Genomic DNA, 24,800 nt, shown 5'->3' on the forward strand with positions numbered 1-24,800 from the left:
CGTTCCTGGATACATTTTTAATATTCCCATTCAACACGCGGCCCGCATTGAGAATTACTTTTGCATTATTTGTTGACAATATTGTGTTTTGGTATAAGGATAAATATTATTTCGTCAAGCATTTCCATACTTTGCTTTAGGTTTATTTTTTTACAAAATCGTAATTCGTTTCGCGCCGAACCTTTTTCCCAAAAATAGAAATAGCATTAGTTATTCATTAAAACATTAGCTCGCTAACAGTGGAAGTCAAGTCAATATCGATCCAGCAGTTTCGGAGATTAGCCGGAGAAACAAACGGATGGACAATGTAGTTACAAGTCTGATGTTTTTCTTGACCTTATTTTGTATATTCTTGCGTCAATTATTCAATTATTGACGATAACATTTGGGGTAAACGTTTTTAATACGCTTTTATTGGCTTCAGACGTATGTATGTTAGTATATATGTTTGTAACGGAATCTTTGAACATGATTTTGACCCCCTTCAAAACGTCGGATTAACTCGAAGCTTGGTATACTTATTACAGGACCGATGACAATTCAATATTTAAAAAAAATGAAAAAATTGAAATTCAACTAAAAAATTGAAAATAAATAATAGTTTAAAAAAAACTAACAAAATACGTTTTATAGAAAATCCAACTAAAAAATAATTTGTAATAAATTTGAATTAAAAATAGTGTAAGAAAAGAAGATTTTACTGTAAAAAAAGCATGGGTGCATGGTATCAGTAGTTATAAATATTTTATGAACAGATATGAGTAGAAGGGTTTTTCTGATAATATTGAAAAGCACCCCACGCTTTTTTTTACAATAAAATCATTTTTTCTTACACTATTTTTAATTCAAATTTATTTTCTATTTTTTAGTTGGATTTTCTATAAAAGCGTATTTTGTTAGTTTTTTTAAACTATTATTTATTTTCAGTGGAGACCGCTAATTGGGAAACGTAGTACAGGACGCTCTCAGGCTCGATGGAGTGACCACTTATGCAGGGTGGCTGGTAAGAGCTGAACAAAAAGAGCCAAGGCACGTGCTCAGTGACGTACAATTGAAGAGGCCTTAGTCCGACAGTGGATTTCTATATGATGGTGATATTGGAATTTCATTCATAGGGCTGACACTAATCAAAATGTATACGAAAATTCGTTCTCACAATTGTTAAAGACATCCATATTATTTTTTACCCTTTAGATCATCAGATGTGTAGAAAAAAAGATCTATAAATAAAAACCCTACGCTTAAAACTGTCAGGCTACTAAAAAATCAATCCTTTTTTTTCCCTTCCTATTCTTGTAACCTCGAGGGGTTATTCTAGATTCGCCGAGCTTGTAGGTGAGCTCACGGGGCTCACACCTAACGGTGTTGCTAACTTGAACCCTAGCTAGAGCCGTGCTTGGCAGAATCTATCACTAGACCGGAAACGCGACCCACTGAGAAGATCCGGCGAGAAACTCAGTGGGCTGTGTCTGTGGGTTAATTTACTCGTCGAGCCCTTCGTCGCAAGCGACGGGTTCGACAAGAACTGTGACCGGTGCTTGAGGTACCTAAAAGCACCGTTAGCGGATCGGCAGGATCCGAAATGACGTGTTTTGGACGACGTCGACTGCTTTCCATTCGCTTCCTAGGATCGGGATAGATCCTTAAAGAAATTCGGTAAACATAATAAACTGTGCAATTCATTTATTGTTCGCTCTACATTGACTTTATTTAATTATTTGAAACGCTCATCAGTATACTTAGAGTTTTCAATAAGTTTATAATTGAAATCTTATATAGAATCAGGTTTATAGAAATTTCGTGACCGCGTTTGAAATTTTTTTGTTCATCTTGTTCATCAAACATTATTTGAAATATCCGAGTCACATGAAAATGCTTTTGTTCTATTACGAAATTCTTTGATATTATCATTAGGTACCCGAATATCCCTCATGCAACTTTACTTGTGTTATAAATACGAAGGGCTTCAGACCTCCAAGCTATTCGTAACAAGAACCTTGATTGATTTTTATTTGTTATTCTCTTCTGTAGCACTTCCAGCGAAATTAATAGTTCTCTGACTATTCCATTGATGCTTTACTTTTATCACTGTTTGTTCTATTTCCACGAACGATAAAATATAAAAAAACTTACCTTGCTATTTTCTCTGTCTAAAATTGGTCTCTACAATTACCTATTACTGGTGGTAGGACCTCTTGTGAGTCCGCGCTGGTAGGTACCACCACCCTGCCTATTTCTGCCGTGAAGCAGTAATGCGTTTCGGCTTGAAGGGTGGGGCAGCCGTTGTAACTTACTGGAGACCTTAGAACTTATATCTCAAGGTGGGTGGCGCATTTACGTTGTGGATGTCAATGGGCTCTAGTAACCACTTAAACCAGGTGGGCTGTGAGCTCGTCCATCCATCTAAGCAATAAAAAAATAAAAATGCGATAATTGATTCGTCGAAATTGAATGAACTTTAAACTCAAAGGTTATTGGCATGGCACCGAGTTGCGCATATGATAGTGATAAACCACGTAAAGTACGTTTTGAATTCACTAGTAAATTATCGAACAAGCCACAATTCAATAAAATTTGCGTAATAGCTATACAAATTTCTTGTTATCGCAACCTCGGCGCCAACTTTGGGTTCATGGTCTGTAACAACATTTATCTAGAAATTGGGAATTTAGTTCTCAACTGAATTCACGAAGAAGTCGGCTAAAGTTGTTTGTTTGGGTAAAGTTCAGGCCATTGTTTTTTATTGAGGAAATTTATCTAGGGATCATGACTTTCCGGAAATCCGAAAATAAGTCACGTGAAAAATAAATGAGACTTCGGGGAGACCTGGACCCAAAAGTCTCAAAGTTTTCTCTTTACAAGATAATTTATGTCGTATAAATTTGTTTGACACCCACTGAAATACCTATTCAGTAATTTGTGACAGAGGGCTTTTCAACTACGTACGAGCTTATTTTGTGAAATATAAGTATATACTTTATTTTAAACATGACGAGCGTAAAAGTATTAAAAATTTTAAAACACAACATTGGCTCTATGGAATACAATGGATGGGATAATGCTTTAAAAAATTTTCTCGGTCAACAAAACTTAAATTCACTCTTGAATATAGTACAAAATACCCAAAATTTTTACTCTATATTCGAAACTTGTCTAACAAAATTCCGATGGGATCGTGGAATCGCATCCAGGAATCCACTTTTGGACGTGACCTGATGACTAAATGAACTTGGCCTTGACCTTTCTGTCCTTAGTTTGTATTCAGCTGTTTTTGTATCGCTGCATGAGAGGAAAAAGTTAGAGCCTTATAAAAAAAGGATCAATCAAAATCATCTTGCTGATATAGTGGCTAGTTATAGACTTCAGTACCTACTTTCAGGTTTTGTGTGTGGATCAAAGTTGCGTGTGCTTGTTTCGGGCAAAAAACCAAAAAGTCAAAGTAGTGGTATTAACCCATACATGTATACATCACCATAGTGACGTTTAAAACGCAAGAATAAATACAGTTTTTGCAAGTTTTGTTTTAGTACGCATTCATGGGTAGTTGCGGTTTTAATTACTTTGTTTTCAAAGGAGAGCCATTGCAGAATTTAATTTTAAGCCTACTGAGTTTCTCGCTGGATCTTCTCAGTGTGTCGCGATTACGATCCGGTAGTAGATTCCGGTAAGCACTGCTCTTGCTAGGACTAGTGTTAGCAAATTCTCTCAAGCTAAGCCCGTGAGCTCATCTACTCGTCTGGACGTAGCTGGAATAGCCCTTTAGGCTACCAACGAAAGGTTGGGGTAAAAAAAAAATACAAATGTGAATACGACCACTCACTTAACACCAAAAAGGATTACTATCCAATTAAAAAAAAACCTTGTGTCTTAATTACAGCTTTCAAATGAACTATTTCAAAAAAGCCTTCCTTTGATTTGAGGAACCAATTTGCTACTTACATACATAACTAGTCAGGTCATAAGTATTGTCACACAGTAAAAACTTTTCTTTTAGAATGCTGGCCACAAAAAAGTTTATTGAATTCGAATTTCGAAATGTTCATGAAAATAAAAATGTATACTTTTAGAATTTTACTCATTTTTAAATATGGAGTGGACGCTTAAAGAATACCTTGTTGCAGTTATTGCGTTGCATCGTTGCGGTTATGCGCCAATTCAAATTTTTAACATACTGAAAAATTTGAATATAACCAAAAAGATTCGTTTATCGTACCATCAAACGATACAATGAAGACTCTAGTGTAGATGACAGATCAAGAAGTGGTCGCCCTCGGTCTGTTAGGTCTCCAGCAGTGATAAAAGCTGTGAAGGCGCGAATTCAAAGAAATCCCAAACGTAAGCAGAAACTGTTGGCCCTTCAGATGGGGTTAAGCAGAACCACAGTGAAAAGGGTGTTAAATGAAGACTTAGGGCTTCGGGCATATCGAATAAAAACAGGACATCGTTTGAATGCTCGTCTAATGGACCTGAGACTGAAGAGATGCCGCGCTTTGTTGAAGCGGTACGCGGGAAAAAAATATCGGGAAATTCTTTTTTCGGATGAAAAAATTTTTACCGTAGAAGAGAGCTACAACAAACAAAATGATAAAGTGTACGCACACAGTAGTGAAGAAGCGAGCAACCGTATTCCGCGTGTCCAACGAGGTCATTTTCCATCCTCGCTTATGGTATGGTTAGGAGTTTCTTATTGGGGCTTAACAGAGGTACATTTTTGTGAGAAAGGTGTAAAAACGAATGCAGTTGTGTATCAAAATACAGTCCTGACGAACCTTGTGGAACCTGTTTCTCATACCATGTTCAATAACAGGCACTGGGTATTCCAACAAGATTCGGCGCCAGCTCATAGAGCGAAGAGCACACAAGACTGGCTGGCGGCGCGTGAAATCGACTTCATCCGGCACGAAGACTGGCCCTCCTTCAGTCCAGATTTGAATCCGTTAGATTACAAGATATGGCAACACTTGGAGGAAAAGGCGTGCTCAAAGCCTCATCTCAATTTGGAGTCACTCAAGACATCCTTGATTAAGGCTGCCGCCAATATTGACATGGCCCTCGTTCGTGCTGCGATAGACGACTGGCCGCGCAGATTGAAGGCCTGTATTCAAAATCACGGAGGTCATTTTGAATAAACTTTAGTGTCACAATAATCTATGTTTTGTTAAGTTCATTTTGGTATATGAATGGTTACATAATGAATAAACTTGTTTCAATTATTTTACATTAAACATGTGACAGAATTTATGACCTGACTAGGTATACTTCAATAATGAAATTCCAGTTTTAGTACTTGGTATTATGGATGTATGTACTTAAGAGGATTACTGGTGGTAGGACCTCTTTTGAGTCCACACGGGTAGGTACCACTACCCTGGCTATTTCTGCCGTGAAGCAGTAATGCGTTTCGGTTTGAAGGGTGGGGCTACCGTTGTAACTATACTGAGACCTTAGAACTTATATCTCAAGGTGGGTCGCGCATTTACGCTGTAGATGTCTATGGACTCCGGTAACCACTTAACAGCAGGTGGGCTGTGAGCTCATCCATCTAAGCAATAAAAAAAAAACAATCCAATAAAAAAAAACTGTGTCTTGATTACAGTTTTGAAATGAACTATTCAAAAAAGCCTTCCTTTGATTCGAGGAACCAAGTTGCTGGTTATATACATATTATATGTCAGTAATGAAATTCCAGTTTTACTACTTGGAGTTATGGTTGAATGTACATAATATGTGGATACGTCTTTGATGTCGAGAAATTTATTAGCGAAAACACTCACCTCAAATTTGCTGGTATTTGGGTTCATATCGAGCAACGAGTAAGAGGCGACACGATCACCGTTGCTGTTTATTACAACCTCGCCGGTTATACCTAGAAGAGGGTTAAATTTGAAAATTGGAACTTATGTTTCGAAGTCGAAGGCTGTAATCGCTTTGTCCCAACGACTGTGGGGTAACGTGATGAGCACTAACAGTATGTCAATTTTTGCGTCAGGCAAACCTGAGCTCTGGCCTGAAGTATTGAACTCTTAGCATCATGCCAGTGGCGCCAATCAAGTAAGAAGCCCGCAGGTAAGAAACAGTAGTAGACGTAGCCATACCATTACTGTTGTACTTATGATTAAGACTAGTTTTGCACAAAGACAATTTGACGTAAGGTCTTCATTCCTGTATAATAAAATTAACCAAAGAACTTAACATATATGATAAATTATACACTGAGTGTAAAATAAGTATCTCTAAATGGCTCAGATCTAAAAACTATGACGAGTCAGAGGCTATTCTAAATATATATAAAGTAAAACACAAATAAACGCGCGCACACACGTACACACATTTGTTATATATAAATAATAATATTGTAGTATATAACGTGCTTTTATCGAAGAGCGGAGTCTCCTAGTAAAGGCTTGCACGCTTAAAAGGAGACTCGCTTTTGATAATAAAGTATTTAAAAAAATAATAAAAAAAAGCAAATGGTAGTCTGGGATCAGTAGTTTAATTCAAGTACTCAAGGCGCCTCAATGATTTTTGTTATTTTTATTGCTTAGATGGGTGGACGAGCTCACAGTCCACCTGGTGTTAAGTGGTTACTGGAGCTCATAGACATCCACAACGTAAATGCGCCACCCATCTGGAGATACATGTTCTAAGGTCTCAGTATAGTTACAACGGCTGCCCCGCCCTTCAAACCGAAACGCATTACTGCTTCACGGCAGAAATAGGCAGAGCGGTGGTGCCCACCCGCGCGGACTCACAAGAGGTCCTACCACCAGTAATAAGGTAATAGGTAATATTGCGGTAATAGTGGGCCGGTAGTGTAATTCAAGCACTCAGGATAGAATGATTGGCCACGATGCTCGTAACAAGCTTACCTTGAAAAGTCCTGTTCCACATGTTCCTCATTACCGCAGCGCCATCCAGCTGTCCTCGAGGATCGGTCGCCTGCTGCAGAGTATCGTTCAGTGCTAGAGCATACAGGAGGACCGCATCGTAAAAAGCGGCCACGAAAGTTGAAACAACTTCGCCTTTCCCGAACGTGTAGTTGTACTTCGTTGCGGCAAGCTCTTTGACCTGGTCAATAATTAATCGTAACATAATCATAATTTTGAAACAAACAAATTTGAAAAACATTTAAAAAATCTTACGTTACGGGCGTTTTTTCCCGGTTAGGGTACCTCTCCGCATCGTCCCATAAGGAACTTCGTTCCAAAATTTTAAATGCAGTTTAAAAATATACCAAAAAATATATTATATCTAAAACAAATTATCAAATTCTGTTCACTTCATTCTAATATTTGTTTTCTTCTATATCTATAAAGTTTCGTTATATAGATTCGAACAATATTAAACAAAGATGTAAAAACTATTTTGCTATATACATAGTTTACGGCTTACAATTTTTGTACACGGATTCTCCCTCTCGCTCTCTCCCTCTCTCTCTCTCTAAAATTTATCACGCATATTATAGTAGTTAAAATTGCTTTTTCACCGACACGCAATAAAGTGAGGAAAAAAAAACGTGGTGAAATAAGACACCAGTAATACGGAGAGTTCACATTACGTAGCGCAGCTACGTACGTCTACACAAAACAAGCCCATTATTTACTACAATGCTACGCGAAATGCTACGAATATTGAGTGTCTTTTTCATTTAAGTGAGGTATTACGTTCCTGAGGGTAGGAAAACTATACTTATGATATTGTCTATAGTTAAATGATAATTATTATTAAAATCACAATTTTCTTACTATTCGCGACCTTACTGCGGAGATTTCTCTGTATTCGATCTGTGTCAAGAAACATTACAGCAAAGTTTGAAAACGACCCTTAATATCAATATATTAGGGGTCGTTTTGAAATTTGGAGTATATCATCAAAGCATCAAATTTTCATAACCTTTGCCATAATTATAAGTACAGTAAATTTGTTGTCATGACAACAGGCACGTGGTTCTGTAGCTATATATTCGTAAACAATGTTAAATTAGGAATTATACATTATAAACTACCCCAAATATCATTCGTATCACTGGTTCGAAATTCAAATTCTAATTTGTTTGCTATTTTTCCCGCGTGTTGAAATTCGGCAATTTTATTTAATCAGTATACAATACAATAATAAAGGAAAAGTAACTGGATTTTAGAACATGATTAAAAACAAAAGAAGTGCGATTTCTAAGCGTTTAAAAAAAGTTCCTATTTAAATTGTTATCCGTGTTGGCGTTATATTTTTTTTATTGCTTTTTAAGCTATTGCATAGATTTTATCGCGGGCATTGAGCGCGGCTTGAGAGCGTAATCGTGAAATTCCGTAACGAAAAAACCTTCTACTCCTCACTACGCCTACTATGTAGCTCGCGTTCAACACATTCACACGTTGCGCTTGTATAGTGTTTAAAGTAAGAAGTCTAAACACCGATTTATGTACTATCAAAATATGTAATATAATTTTGTGGGTAACAAACACAACGATAGCGCGATTCAGCTTTTGCGTCAAGCGCCATCTATCGGCGACAAACGGAATTGTAAAATAGAAAATTATATCACATTACAATATGTTGGGCGTGCCATTTTCTATCGCTTAGTCGAAGAATTTTATTACTAATCTTACTACTCATTCAGTGATTGGAGTGGCATTAAAAATAAACTAGCTAAACCGTTGATTCTGGGCGAATGAGAGTTAGAACTAGCATCCAAAGGCGTGTCTCTATCATGTAGCGCCCTCTAGTGAGTGCGCGGTCAAAATGGAACACTCACAATATAGCAGATTCGTCGAAAGTTAGCCCATTGAGTTTCTCGCCGGATCTTATTTTATTGTTATTTTAATATTAAATTATTATTATCGATTTATAATTGCATAAGTTGATAAATTTTTTTATGCAATAGCTTTACCGCGGCAGTCTCCGAGTGTTACACGTCTTTTTTTATTCCTACCACCAGTGATTACGCAAAATATAATTTTGCGTTACAACATGATGCATTTTTTATTTGGACGACCAATCAAAGAGTTGTTCCTACCTGATCAGAAAACTCAAGGTATTCCTTTTTCTCTGGAGCCGGACTCGTCACGGTCAGCACAGCACTATAGGCCCTCCTTGCTCTTTCATTTCTTTCCTCCGTGTCGTTCTCAGATTTCCATGGTTCCTTGGATGAAGCTGATGCCAAACTAAACAATAAATATGCATTTTAGGTTTTTTTCTTTTTATTATTGCCCTTGTAGGCAGAACGAGCAAAAGGTCCACCTGATGGTGAGTGGTCACCGTCGCCCATGGACTTCAATAATGCCAGGGGCAGAGCCAAGCCGCTGCCTACCGCCTAATACTCTCCACAAGCCTCGTTTGAAGAAGGACATGTCATAGCGCTCGGGAAACACTGTGGAGGGGAGCTCATTCCATAGCCGGATGGTACGTGGCAAAAAAGACTTCTGGAAACGGAGTGTCGATGTACGCAGCGGCTCCAGATAATATGGATGAACTCTGCTCCGATGGCGAGAGGTGCGAGAAAGGCTGGTCACACATAAGGGCTGGAAGACATTTTGCGCAATATACCTTGTTCGATTCTAGTTTACCGTCGGTAATGCCTATTCGGTAATGCTAAAAATCAGTCAATCGTTTGTTCCGGCTATGGATCAAATAACCCTTATCCCAATAAAGTTCATACTTCGATCTCTCGATTCTACGATAGGCAATATCTCCTTAATAATATAAAGTCATGTTCATATTTCATATAATTCGATCTGAATTTCATAATAATTTGTAAACCCAAAAATGTTGATTTTTTTTATATTTTTTTTATTGCTTAGATATGTGGACGAGCTCACACCTGGTGTTAAGTGGTTACTGGAGCTCATAGATATCTATAACGTAAATGCGCCACCCACCTTGAGATATAAGTTCTGAGGTTTCAAGTTACAACGGCTGCCCCAACCTTCAAACCGAAACGCATTACTGCTTCGCGACAGAAATAGGCAGGGTGGTGGTGCCTACCCGTGCGGACTCACAAGAGGTCCTACCACTAGTAATTACGCAAATTATAATTTTGCCGGTTTGATTTTTATTACACGATGCTATTCCTTCACCGTGAAAGTCAATCGTGAACATTTGTCAAGTACGTATTTAATTAGAAAAATTGGTACCCGCCTGCGGAATTCAATCACCGTTGCATCGCTAGATATGAATGCAATTATATCCCCTTAATAACATAAATTCATTTTCATATTTCATAGAATCCGATCTGAATTTCATAATAAGCACAAAAATATTATTGTATTGCGTTATGATAACGCACGTAAGACACGGATGGGGTGTGTGAATAACAATATGAGAGAAATAGGAATTAGTGTTGAAATGCAGGCTGATAAAAGCGAAAGGAAAGAAAAATTCGCTGTACCGACGGAAAGAAGAGATTGTACGTAATTACGTGAGATTCGGAAGTCGAGAAAATCAAAATTAAGTCTACTGTATCTATTACGTTCCTAACTAAACTAGTTATAGGTGCCTGTCGTCCAATTAATTAGCTCTTGGGCCTATATAATTTGATGATAAAGGGCATACTGGCTTTATTCAGGCCATTTATCACAAACAAAACGATGAAGAAAGATGTTTTTTTTATGATAATAGATTACATTATTACTATCGCCTGTGTTCGTTTTCGGAAGCATACATAAGAAATGATTATAATAGTTTGAGCTTCGTATCACCGGCATATGCATTTTGATGTAAATCAGATAAGATAATGGAAGGCAAATAAAAAAATGTGATCTGTCACGCGACGCCTGGCAGATGTGAAACATCGACATTATTTTGTAAAAGCAATATGCGGAAAAGAACAGATTGTGATAGGAACTAAATATGTCATAATGATAAAATAAAATATTACGAAAAAATAATTTGTTTTCAAGTAAAACACAGGTTATGTGTACTGTAGTAAACAACACTGTATACAATACGGAGTACACACTATAGGTATCCGAGCTCAGTGTAGCGAGAGAGATGGCTTAACGCCGGATCGAGTGGGAGAGAATCGCACAGTCGATTGCGCATGGCGAAGCGTCGCCACGGCATGCGTCGCCACGCTAGAAATCGGTTTTACGTGCGGCTATAGATGTTTCACATAAAAAATTTGAAATTCTTTGTTTTATTGATGGTTGGTTGTGAGTCGTATCTTGCCTACTTCTACCGCGAAGCAGTCAATTGTTTCACTTTAACAGTTTTTTTTTTGCTTAGGTAGCTGGACGAGTTCACAGCCCACCTGGTGTTAAGTGCTTACTGGAGCCCATATACATCTACGACGTAAATGCGCCACCCGCCTTGAGATACAAGTTCTAAGGTCTCAAATATAGTTACAACAGCTGCCCCACCCTTCAAACCGAAACGCAATACTGCTTTACGGCAGAAATACTGGCCTAATATGATGATACTTTTTATAACATAGTTTTTTAAGGAAATCTTAAGACCGGGCAGTCAGGCCCTCTAGTTCGTCAAAAAAAAAAACATACTCACTTAGAAAAAAGTTCAATATTAAAGAATACGTATTCTCCGGACGACACCATGTTGAGATCGTCGGCTGCCAGCATTATTTCTCTAACTGTAGCTGGGTTCGCACATAACACGACAACTGGAAAAAAATATCTAAATTATCTGTCAATAATAAATGAAAAGTGTCACCTTGCTTAGTACCAACACATAATATTTTATTCATAAAAGTGTTCAAGTCCGTAGTACAGGCGATCGATTAAAGTAATTTCTTTCCATATTTTACGTTTTTAAGACTTATTAAGGTTACATTTTACTAAAAAATCTTGGCGATGAACGGAGAATTTTTCTAAAACCGTTTTAGGCAGTCGTTATACTTTTGTTTGTTTATTTTAAGCATTTTTTAATAACTAGCCGTACTCGCCCGCTTCGCTGGGCATTTAAAATTAACATTATTATTTATTGCTATTATTATTAGCGAGTCCAATACTCATGTAAATATTAGCCTATCCATTAAGTACATGTATTTTCTACATGGGTACAAAGTTTCAAGTCAATCGGATGCATAGTTCAGTAGTTATAACGGAACATCCGTGAAAACTACTGTAGATTTATATATTAGTATAGATGTATATTAAAGTCCATCAAAATATCATTTAAAAAATCCATATTGACAATAAGACCACAGACAAGAAACGACTCATATATGAATCAAACGACTATGCGAGAAATTCCACAGACAAATACAATTAAATCAAATGTGCACCTAACACGTGTTGATGAAGACGATGAAAAAAAAGAAAAGGAAAAGAATTTAAAAAAAGGCACATCGCAAGCTTATGTAGATACTACCATATTGCTTATTTTAGTCGCAAAGCAGTGGTGGGCGAACTTTCATAAAGTACCACTGTAAAGTAAAGTTTACTGGTGGTAGGACCTCTTGTGAGTCCGCACGGGTAGGTACCACCACCCTGCCTAATTCTGTCGTGAAGTAGTAACGCGTTTCGGCTTGAAGAGTAGGGCAGCCGTTGTAACTATATTTGAGACCTTAGAACATATCTCAAGGTGGGTGGCACATTTACGTTGTAGATGTCGGGCTCCAGTAACCACTTAACACCAGGTGGGCTGTGAGCTTGTCCACACATCTAAGTAATAATAAAAAAACAATTTTTGGAAATGATTCTAATTCACACTTTAGCGTATATTCATACGAACTGTTATAATATTATCTAGTATTGTCTTTGTCTAGTATTGTTCTATAATATTATCTAGTATTGCTTTGTAGTCTTTGTACCCTTTTTTACGAAAATCGCGCGGACGGTGGAGTATGAAATTTCCCACACTTATAGAGAATATAGAGATGGAGTGCAGAATGATAATATTTTTTGAAATTATGTTTAAAATTCATTAAATCAATAAAGAAAACATTACACACACTACCATGTATTTGACACACGCATACATGCTTCATAATATACTCTTTTGTTATTATTAAAGTCTGTGGTCTAATCGAGAATAGATTAATATTGTTGATTTTTAATATTATTTGCCTATAGTGTCGCCTTGGCGAAATATGTGATTACAGAAGTAAAGTTTTTGATAATAGAACCATAATAATTTTCAAACTTATACTTTAGATTAATAATTATAGTCGAATTCCGACTTTGGGACCACTAATATTAATTAATTTACCTAAGACCGAAACCGAAAACTTAAAATACTGGAGCGCCTTTGGCTCACAGGCAATCTCTCTGCGTTGTTATTATAAGCCACACACTTTCTAAGTCGAATCTTTTTTGTATCTTCTAAGTCAATAAAATCTTTTTTTTAAAAGAGTCTTTCAAAGACCCGTATAACAGAACGAAGAGATAATAATTATACAGCCGTAACAGAGGAATTCTATAGACCAAACGCCATAAAAAACCATACTAGACACGTGAATAGCTAATTGAAAATCGTTTAATCTTTCACCGTCTTATTTCTTCGATGCATTTGTAAGTTTAATAGCATGTTCTATTTTAACGTTGTCTTTTAATAGCGCTGTTAACACAAATATAAAGCCCATCTCTGTAACAGTGATAGAAAAAAAAATGAAAAACTGAGAATTTTTTTGGCGTTTGCCGTAAATGTCAACCCCATTTTACGACATGAGGTGGAATTATGACTTGGATTGTATTATATAGGCTATCCCACCTTCTATTGCTGTAAATCATGATTACTTCGCGACATATTTAAGCTAGATTTACACGAATTTGACAAAGACTTCATTCAGGAATTCATTTTCCAACATAGAACTGAGCATATTATTATGTATTATATATTTTGGAAACTGTCTAAGCATGCTTAGGAAGATTCTTACAATGCAGGATATTTACTTATTTATTAACCTTTTTAGTATCGATCTTACTCGATTACAACACATTTTGCAGAAATACGTTACAGGATTTTTGAAAAGTACCCTCTAAAAAATTTGAAATTAAAGAAAAATACAAAAATCAATGCTTGAGTCACAGCAAAATAATAATAAATGGTTATTAATAAATGTTATTAACTTATTAAAAAGGTTACAAATGCGCGCGTATGTAGGGGTTGAAACCTAACAGATTTAAATGAAACCGCGCAAATAGTCGGTATTCCGACCCTACGCACTTTATTCTCAATAATAGAGAGTCGATCTATTGACGGTTCACGCTCAATGGGTTAAGTAAGCTCTAAGTACATTTAGGAATCACGGCACAAGCCATACCGTTTCTTGTAGATTATCTGAACGATTCTAACCGGATAAATCACACACGGACTTCTGGCCCCAAGCTAGGATTCCCTGTACTATGGAAACTAGAGACTGACATAAATACTTATATACTTTTTAATGAAACATATATTAAACATAAAACGTGCAGCCACATTTGATCATCACACAAACGTTTGCCCGTAATAAAAATCGAATCCATGACTCTCGGTCCAGGAATCAAAGGCTTTAACTAGTCCACAACCCAGTCAGTCAATGGATGATGGTAGATAGTAGGTATATAATTAGGTACAGGATTGTTCATTGAATCATACGCATATTGGCCAAGTATTGCTAACTGAAATACATATATTAAGAAAACGTTTTCGTAATAGTCACCCCGTGATAGTCGAACCCATCGCTTGCGACAAAAGGCCCGACGAGTAAATTAACCCACCGACAGGCCACTGAGTTTCTCGCCGGATCTTGTCAGTGGGTCGCGCTTCCGATCTGGTGGTAGATTCTGCAAAGCATTGCTCTTGCTAGGGTTAGTGTTAGCAACGTTGTCAGATTTGAGCCCGTGAGCTCATCTACTAATTCGGTGAATCTAGAATAATCCCTCGAGGTAAAAAAAAGTAAGTCTTTATATAAGTCGTAGTATTTGAAGTCGTCGTGGCCTAAAGGATAAGACGTCCGGTGCATTCGTATATATGCGATGCAATGGTGTTCGAATCCCGCAGGCGGGTACCAATTTTTCTACTGAAATACGTACTCAACAAATGTTCACGATTGACTTCCACGGTGAAGGAATAACATCGGGGAATAAAAATCAAACCCGCAAAATTATAATTTGCGTAATTACTGGTGGTAGGACCTCTTGTGAGTCCGCGCGGGTGGGTGCCACCGCCCCGCCTGTTTCTGCCGTGAAGCGGTAATGCGTTTCGGTTTGAAGGGTGGGGCAGTCGTTGTGACTATACTGAGACCTTAGAACTATATCTCAATGTGTGTGGCGCATTTACGTTGTACATGTCTATGGGTTCCAGTAACCACTTAACACCAGGTGGGCTGTGAGCTCGTCCACACATCTAAGCAATAAAAAAAAGACATATATTAAGAAAACGTTTTCGTAATATAGTCACCCCGTAATAGTCGAACCCATCGCTTGCGACGAAGGACTCGGCAAGTAAATTTACCCACAAACACTGCCCACTGAGTTTCTCGCTGGATTTTCTCAGTGGGTCGCGTTTCCGATCCGGTGGTACATTCTGCGAACAACTGCTCTTGCTAGGGTTAGTGTTAGCAACGTTGTCAGATTTGAGCCCGTGAGCTCATCTACTAATTCGGTGAATCTAGAATAACCCCTCGAGGTAAAAAAAAGCAAGTCTTTATATAAAATATTCACAAAGTTATTTGAAGTTTAATTGATTCGATATTTTATTCGAGGTCAACAGAAACATCGGAACAACAACGGAACATTGCACGTTGACGCGTTCGGTGAAAATTTTCAATTCAAATGTGACATATCGACCCGGCGCGGCGGACACTGTCGCATCAAAACGATATTACTTACGAAAACAATCCTTGATCTGTTTTGTTAATGCGCGAACGGATTTTTTGCGTCGGTGTTGAAAAATAATATTCAATAATATATTTTTTTATTGGACAGCTGAGCCTGAAAAGTTCTCGAGTGGAGACCGCGCGCTGGTAAATGTAGCGTGGGTAAATCTCATACGAGATGGATAGGCGACCTGCCTATTGTCTATTAAGCCGCTGCATGTGGGCTGAGTAGAAGTGGTCATTGCGACGAGCCTTAGAGAGATCCTTCTGTGGACCAATAATGAATACTATAAACGTATCTTGTTCTTTTTCTCCACCTTATCCCATTATCCCTCTTCTATCAGCCGTCATGTTAACACCTCTCTCTCTCTCATATCGTCATTCATGACATCCACGTCTTGTTCGGTCGACCTCTTCCCCCTCTACCTTGCACTACCATTTCCATACATCTCCTAGTCACATGCATCTTCTCTCTACGCATCACATGTCCATACCACGCTACTATAAATACTATAAACGCGTGAATACTATAAAAGACAGCAATACTAATTAAGAGTACGATATACTTTGAAAGAAAAGAAATAATTTTTGAATTTATATAATAAAATTCTTCGTATTCCTCCTCATACGTTAAGATTGACGGGATTAACGTTTTCACGGTTTTCATGGTCATGACAGCGTGAAACGGGCTCCCAAACTTCTTAACAGAAGGTGCTTTTGTCAAACTAGTAGTATGAAAAGAAATGTAGTTTTCCTTTAATCTCACACATATAAGAATACACACAGCAAAAGCTACCATTGTTGTTGGTACCACAGCACTGGTAATTTCTCCACAAGAGAGTGACACAAGCACGTCTTAACCCGGGAAAATGCAATGTGTTTCTCTTCTTCCCGAATGACAAATTTAACGCATGGTGCCTTTAGCATTTATGGCTCATTCATCCATTCTAAGCTGGAACATATGTTTTCTTAGCGACAGAAATGGATAGGACGATGCCCCCAACCAAGAGTTTCATTGGACTATGCTATTCCTTCGTCGTGAATACGTAAAAATAAAAATACTTGCAAACAAACTTCGAAATACATTTGTGATCAACTGTTTGGTGCTTCGACAAATATTGTGTCATAAATAAATCATTACAAATAAGAAACTGCATGTAATGTCATTACGATAGATGTTCGTTTAAACAAAATATCCAACGGAAATACTGAAACTATATTATAATATTAAAATTTGTTAGTACGCTAGTCGATACACACGCGATCCTGTAGACCGAATCGTAAATAGTCGACGTCGCCCAAAACACATTATTACGGATCCTCCCGATCCATTAACGGTGCTTTTAGGTACCACAAGCACCGGTCACTGTCCTCTGCGCCGAAGGGCTCGACGAGCGAATTAACCTATAGACACAGCCCACTCACTTAGTTTCTCGCCGGATCTTCTCAGTGGGTCGCGTTTCCGATCCGGCGGTAGATTCTGCGAAGCACTGCTCTTGCTAGGGCCAGTGTTAGCAACACTTCCTGTTTGAGCCCCGTGAGCTCACCTACACGTCAAGGAGAAGCTGAAATAGCCTCTCAAGGCTATCAGCATAGGTAGGAAAAAACATGTATTCTATCAGTTTATAAAATTACATTTTTAAAATTCAAAATTACATTTAAATTTTACTTAGCCTAGAAAATGACAAAGTGCACTTTCTGTCTCTTTTAAATCAAGCACAAACTTTAAACTTTAATTTTAATACTTTAAGCCTTATCTTACTTTATCCCTAAAAATCACAACTGAAAAATTACAATTCTTGTATTACAAATTACAATTCTAAATTACATTTTTGGCGTTTACCAGCCAGTTTTAAGACAAACTTTTTGGATTAACCCACTTCAATTCTAAAGGTGCAATATATGTACATATGTATATGATGTGTGAGGTGATTTTTCGGTCACGCAACGACCTCAACTATCAACTATCGACTTTAAGTTACGGGAGCTCTTTTGAGGTAGACGCTTTCTGAATTGTTCAATCGTAACAAACAGAAATTCTGTCTAATGAATTTGATCCTTTCGTTGATACCCAATCCGGAATCCGATCTTGGAATGTCGATAAAAACGCTCTAAATAAACAGAATCCCGCTGCTCTAGTCCGGTTTCGTCGTTAGTATTCCGTATTTGGGATTCAGAGCCCTAATTTGACCGCATCGTTAGTCAATATGTTTACGACTCCGACTAATAACTACGGGATTAGATTTTCGTCCGATTTTGGTCTCCTTGTGAAAGATTTTCGCTATATGGACTTTTTTGTCTCGTATGTTCTGGAAATTATAACATAGGAGAGAAAACCTTTAATTGGAACGAACTAACGTGAAAAATTTATAGATGTATAATAATATGTACATATTTATCTCCTTTTAATGACGTTTTTCGAAAAGATCGTTTCGAAATAATGCTAAGGTTTTTTTTATAGAACTTTTTCCATTAAAATAAATGGAAAAAGTTAACTTTTCCATCCGAAATTCAAGCAAATATTTACGTGCAACTATACGTGACATACAGAAAACATTTGGACCACAAATACAGCGTAGCTGCTTTGGGGATTCAGCTAGAACAACTACCTCCGGTTCGGGATTTCGAAGTTTTTTTTTATTGCCTTTGTAGGCAGACAAGCATACGCCCCACCTGATGGTAAGTGGTCACCGTCGCTCATGGACGTCAGCAATGCCAGGGGCAGAGCCAAGCCGCTGCCTACCATCAAGTACTTGTTATAGCACTCGGAAAACACCGTAGAGGGGAGTTCATTCCAAAGCCGGATGATATCCCTCGTGAGGTAAAATTAGGCTCGCAGTTATCGATAATTATACATTAACGCTACGCACGGTCAACTGACGTTTGCTTAGGGCGAGTTTTTTAACTTCTCAATCTCGTAAAAGTGAATTCAAATTTATATGCAGTTAGAACAGCGCCCCCAACGGGAAGGGAAGCTGTTCCAACTCCATACGAATTTGAGTTAACTTTTACGCGATCGTGAAGTTAAATTCGTACTAATCACACTTAATTCCATTGATATCGTTTCACAAATTATAATTTGCGTAATTACTGGTGGGAGGACCTCTTGTGAGTCCGCGCAGGTAGGTACCACCGCCCTGCTTGTTTCTGCCGTGAAGCGGTAATGCGTTTCGGTTTGAAGGATGGGGCAGCCGTTGTAACTATACTGAGATCTTAGAACTTAAATCTCAAGGTGGATGGCGCATTTACGTTGTAGATGTCTATGGGCTCCAGTAACCACTTAACACCAGGTGGGCTGTGAGCTCGTCCACCCATATAAGCAATAAAAAAACAATAATTATAGAATATTTTATAACTACCCACAATAAAATACATTTTTTATGTAAACAATTAAAGAAATACTTTTTTTTTGCGCGAACGCTAGGAATGAAGTTGTATGAATTGTTTTGTTTTGTTAATTTAATATTTCTTCAGTTTTAATTAAAGGGTAGTTTATTAACTGTTTAACCTGTTAACTGTTTAATTTAATATTATCCATACTAATATTATAAAGAGGAAAGATTTGTTTGTTTGTTTGTATTGAATAGGCTCCGAAACGACTGAACCGATTTGAAAAATTCTTTCACTGTACGGAAGCTACACTATTCACGAGTGATATCGGCTATAATATTTTTTGAAAATATTACGGGTTCTTACTAAAACTCCAATAATATAACCCAAGGTGTAAAATAATTACCTAAAATATTCTGTACATCGCGTGCCTTGCGAAAACTGTTGACGATATAATAAAATAATGTAGAACACATTAAAATTTATAAAAATACGACTTTGTAGAACACATTATTATTTATAAAAAGTGTCGCGACAGCATATGCCAACTATTATAGCTATGCCGCAATAAGTGTTATTTTATTTTAAAAAATAAAACAATGTCAAATATGGTTACAATTTTTGTTAAAGACCCGAGCGGAGCCGGAGCGTGCTGCTTGTCTAATATATTTATGTAAAATCTAATCACCTAATTTAAGATATCTAATTAAATTAAGTATCTAAATAATTTAAGGTATATTTGTATTATAATGGACATCAGTAACCGGGTGCACTCTGAAGTGAGTCTATTTCTGCCGTGAAGCAGTAATGCGTTTCGGTTTGAAGGGTGGGGCAGCCGTTGTAACTATACTGAGACCTTAGAACTTATATCTCAAGGTGGGTGGCGCATTTACGTCGTGGATGTCTATGGGCTCCAGTAACCACTTAATAGCAGGTGGGCTGTGAGCTCATCCACGCATCTTTTTTTTTAATCATTAAAATAGTTAGTTTTTTAATTCACATAAATTATCCAAACAAAAAATTGACCTTGATAAAATCAAAAGTCTGCTCATTTATTGCCTCTAAGGCGGAATAAAGTTCGCCGGGTCAGCTAGTAATATAATAAAATTTTCATCAGTTCCGCGTAATGACTCTACAACAAATACAATTTCAGATTCATGATAATCGCCTTATCGTACGCCACTCACTACTCCCCGAATCCTGATCACGCAGGAGCCAGTCACCGTCGACGCCCTAGACACGTCTTTACGGATCCATCAGATCCAATAACCTTTGCATTAGACGTCTTCAGCTTTAACACTAGAAGTAGAGACCCCGGTAACCGTACTCGTCGAGCTCGGCAAAGAGGTCGACGTGCATCCTAACCTAAGCATCAGCCCGTTGAGTTTCTCGCTGAATCTTCTCAGCGGGTCCCGACTCCGATCCGGTAGTAGATTCATTCGCGAAGCAGCTACTCTTGAGTTGTTAGGTCTCCCTTGGAGGCGCTCGGGTAGCTGTTAGCAAATCCCGCCCCTTCTGGCTGAGCCCTTGCTCGCCCACCTGTCCTCGTGAAACTGGAAAGGCCTCAGAGCCACCAGTAAACTCTCAATAATAAAATATATAAAAAATCAGATATGTTAACACACGTCCTTACGCTTGTACACAATAAATCAAAAGCAAAAGAAATATAAAACTAAAAATAGTTTCGCGAGTAAAAAAGAAATCATTTTCGAAAGAATGCAATTGCATTTTGTATATTTCGTAAACACGTTCGACAGGTGCAAATTCACTTGTTTTTTTGGTTAAAAGGGCGCAACAAGGCCTACATGGCATTGTAGACCTTAAGTCTCGGTCTATTAAGTCTCATTCGACTTAAAATCAATTGATGTGAAGTAGTCGTGAGTAATTATCGTTCCCAATTCACGATTTTTAAGCACATTATAAATTAAAAAGCAGACGATGTTGAGTTTCGATAAATAATATAAAAAAAATGTCCAAATTTAGTGTACTCACTACATGGTATGCAAATTGTGTGTAGTCTGACGTGGTGTGTCATAAAAAACATATTTTTATCGTTAAAAAATGTGGTGCTAAATTTTGAAAATATTTTATTGACAGATATTTGATAAAGAAGTAATTACGAAATATCTTAGAAAGCACAGATATATCTGCTACATATCTTAAGAAAAATATTATTTTATGTAAGAAATAAGTTTTATTTGCTATTTTGTATACCAAATAAAACTTATTAACTCTTTCATGTAACCCGTGGCCGTTGGCCGTTATTGATTTTTTATTTATTACTTAGATGGTTGGACGAGCTCACAGCCCACCTGGTGTTAAGTGGTCACTGGAGCCCATAGACATCTAGAATGTAAATGCGCTACCCACCTTGAGATATAATTTCTAAAGTCTCAAGTATAGTTACAACGACTGCCCCACCCATCAAACCGAAACGCATTACTGCTTCACGGCAGAACTAGCCGCAAATTATAATTTTGCGAGTTTGATTTTTTGTACACGATGTTATTCCTTCACCATGGAAGTCAATCGTGAACGATTGTTGAGTACGTATTTCATTAGAGAAATTGGTACCCGCCTGCGGGATTCAAACACCGGTGCATCGCTCAACACGAATGCACCGGACGTCTTATCCTTTAGGCCACGACGACTAACTGATTGATAATTATGATAATATTTACCATGACTTTGTTGTAAGAAATGCCTTGCTTGGATTTATTGATTACAAAATCGGAGGTGCTGATTCGTGCCGTCGGATAAACACCACATCCAACATTAACATAATTGATCAAAGTAATTATTATATGAAATTACATGATTTATATAATACTGGTTATTACTGGTGGTAGGACCTCTTGTGAGTCCGCGCGGGTAGGTACCACCGCCCCGCCTATTTCTGCCGTGAAGCAGTAATGCGTTTCGGTTAGAAGGGTGGGGCAGCCGTTGTAACTAAACTTGAGACCTTAGAACTTATATCTCAAGGTGGGTGGCGCATTTACGTTGTGGATGTCTATGGGCTCCAGTAACCACTTAACACCAGGTGGTCTGTGAGCTCGTCCACCTAAGCAATAAAAAAAAAAAAAAGTTTCACACGCTTGTCATAGAACAATTAATATTAGAACAGATAGCGTGAACATACATACATTTAGGTATGGTTAGGTAGGAAGCCGAACGTTTATTCATTTTGTTCCTTCGAGCTGTATTACGGTGCTTTGTGCTATATTTCAATGGTACATTTTACTTTTAGTCGATTCTGTTATATTACGATCATACTACGACGTACAAATACATTTATAGAATAGAATATAAAGATTGGTTATTAAGTAACTCTTCTATAATACTGCCCATCTCCATGGCTATAATCAGTTGGGGACGACAGTGCAAAATCAGACAAGACAAAAACAAATAAATAACCTAATAATAAATTTGGTTACAAACATCACTTCACTGGTTCGAAATTCCAAATAAATTTGAATTTGAAATTACCATGAAACAAACTGTTCAAATTTCATTTCAAAGTTTCCATAACAGAGCATCAGCGGTTTCGTAATTAGGCAAACAATTTAAAATATTTTCAATACATTTTTTTTTAAATAATCAATAAAAAAAAAACTTCGCAGAAAAAAATATGTTTGGTCATCGATTCTAAAAATAGCACGCCGTTACAAGTTTTTATCGTCTGTTATTTTCGTTAAAGGTTACATGTTTTTATTGTGCTTAATTGGTGGACGACCTCACGGCCCGCTTAACGTAAAGTAGTCAGTCACCAGAGCCCGTATACGTCACAACGCGAATGCTACCAGGGACCGTGAGGTTTGAGGTCGAAATCAGAGTTTTTATTTTATTTTTTTATTGCTTATGGGGTGAACGAGCTCACAGCCCACCTGGTGTTAAGTGGTTACTTGAGCCTATTGACATCTAAAACGTAAATGCGCCACCCATCTTGAGATACTGCTTCACAACAGAAATAGGTGGTGGTCTACCCGTGCGGACTCACAAGAGCTCTTACCACCAGTATATCAAGGAAGGTTCATCATTATCAGCATCATCACTTCATCGCCTGTTACTCAAGGTACGTTGCACGGGCTATACCAGCAAAAATACCATGCCTGCCGTGAAGTTAGAGAGAACAGGTCCGGTCAATGGGAATCTCCACGAAGCTCGAACCGTGCTCCGTGGGGGACACGAGGATCCAGCACGGAAGGTTTCTACCGGATCATCAACACTGGACGGGTGACGTGCCGGTAGTATTAACGCGCGACCAAATAAAATCGGGTTACGGAGGTACAAAATGAATATTTCAAACGTTTTTATTTCTCAAGCGTTTTATTGTTTACTTACTTCTCGTGCTCAGAGACAGTTTGTGAAGGAGCTCCTTGAATTTCGTATTTGTCGTGTTCGTCTCGTCGAACTGGGCCGTTATAATGTTGTCGGATCCGCTCGTTTTCTTGTTCAACACCGTGAATACGGCGCTCAGTGTCAAGAAGCACGGACTGTTTCCCTTCCCCGATGAGGGGTCGTTGTTGTGGTAGAGCATCCCTAAGCGACGCCAGTTGAACTCCTGTAACAAACGGGGGTATGCAGAAAAATAACCGAGTAATATATTTAGAAGGATGTATTTTTATTGCTTAGATGGTTGGACGAGCGTTTGGGATGGTATGGACATGTGATGAGACGAAATGAAAATGAGGTCGGTAAGAAAATGTTAACTATGAATATGGAAGGATATAGAGGAAGAGGTAGATCTAAGAAGAAATGGATGGATTGCGTGAAAGATGATAAGGGTAAGAGAGGAGTGAGCGAAGAAATGGTATATGATAGAAGAGTATGGAAGGAAAAAACATGTTGCGCCGACCCCAGGATAATGATGATGATGATTGGACGAGCTCACAGCCCACCTGATGTTAAGTGGTTACTGGAGTCCATAGATATTTACAGCGTAAATGCGGCACCCACCTTGAGATACAAGTTTTAAGGTCTCAGTACAGTTGCAACGGCTGCCGCAGACTTCAAATCGAAACGCATTACTGCTTCACCGCAGAAATAGGCAGGGTGTTGGTGGTTCCTACCCGCGCGGACTCACAAGAGGTCCTACCACCAGTAATTACGCAAATTATAATATTGCGGGTTACATATTTTTATAATAATCCCTACTACTCAGCCATTATTATTGCTCTTTATAGCGTTGCTATGGAAAGCGAACAAGCTTAACACTTGACCTTTTTTGCTTTCAAAGACAGAAAAGCGTGCGCGGCAACTGATAGTGAAAGATAACGGGTGCTCATGGACATCAGCAATGACAAAGATACAGTCACTGCTTACAGCTGAGTATGCCTTACAAAAGTCCATTGAACTAGGACAGAAAACACGTTTCTGTCAAAAACAGTATTCTGATTAGCAATATTCCTTGTAATTATTTTTCTTTGTATAGTATGTTCAATAAGCCGTTATTTTAATTGACTTGTCAATGAAACTCAAATATAAAAACTCCTCATTTTTCGAAGTCCATTAAAAAATAATAAACTTGTGATTTACTGCACTAAATTAAACATTTGCATGAAACTATAGAACTAAAGGTGCCAAAATCGAAGAGAATGAAAAATAGCAATAAAAAATATATATTTTTATAAAAGATTTCATCACAACTCAACATTCAAATCTACATGAATACACAGATATCGTACATAAAAACACAAAAGGTCATGGATTAGTTTAA

At 37.8% G+C, this 24,800-nt stretch overlaps 1 protein-coding gene across 2 annotated transcripts in view; it reads right to left on the reverse strand.

The window, feature by feature from the left end:
* The window catches only part of Gcy (receptor type guanylyl cyclase), a 162,830-nt gene that overhangs the window by 46,074 nt on the left and 91,956 nt on the right, over positions 1-24,800 (reverse strand). For both annotated transcript variants that reach the window (XM_028169377.2, XM_028169376.2), the window contains exons 4-8: positions 23,426-23,645; positions 11,497-11,611; positions 9,014-9,161; positions 6,870-7,068; positions 5,775-5,866 (exon numbers count right to left, since the gene is read on the reverse strand). In XM_028169377.2, the coding sequence (XP_028025178.2) occupies positions 5,775-5,866; positions 6,870-7,068; positions 9,014-9,161; positions 11,497-11,611; positions 23,426-23,645 (774 nt within the window). The remainder of the gene's footprint in view (positions 1-5,774; positions 5,867-6,869; positions 7,069-9,013; positions 9,162-11,496; positions 11,612-23,425; positions 23,646-24,800) is intronic.

The sequence above is a fragment of the Bombyx mandarina genome, chromosome 07 (genome assembly GCF_030267445.1).
Source record: "Bombyx mandarina strain Sakado chromosome 07, ASM3026744v2".
Taxonomy (NCBI): Eukaryota; Metazoa; Arthropoda; class Insecta; order Lepidoptera; family Bombycidae; genus Bombyx; species Bombyx mandarina.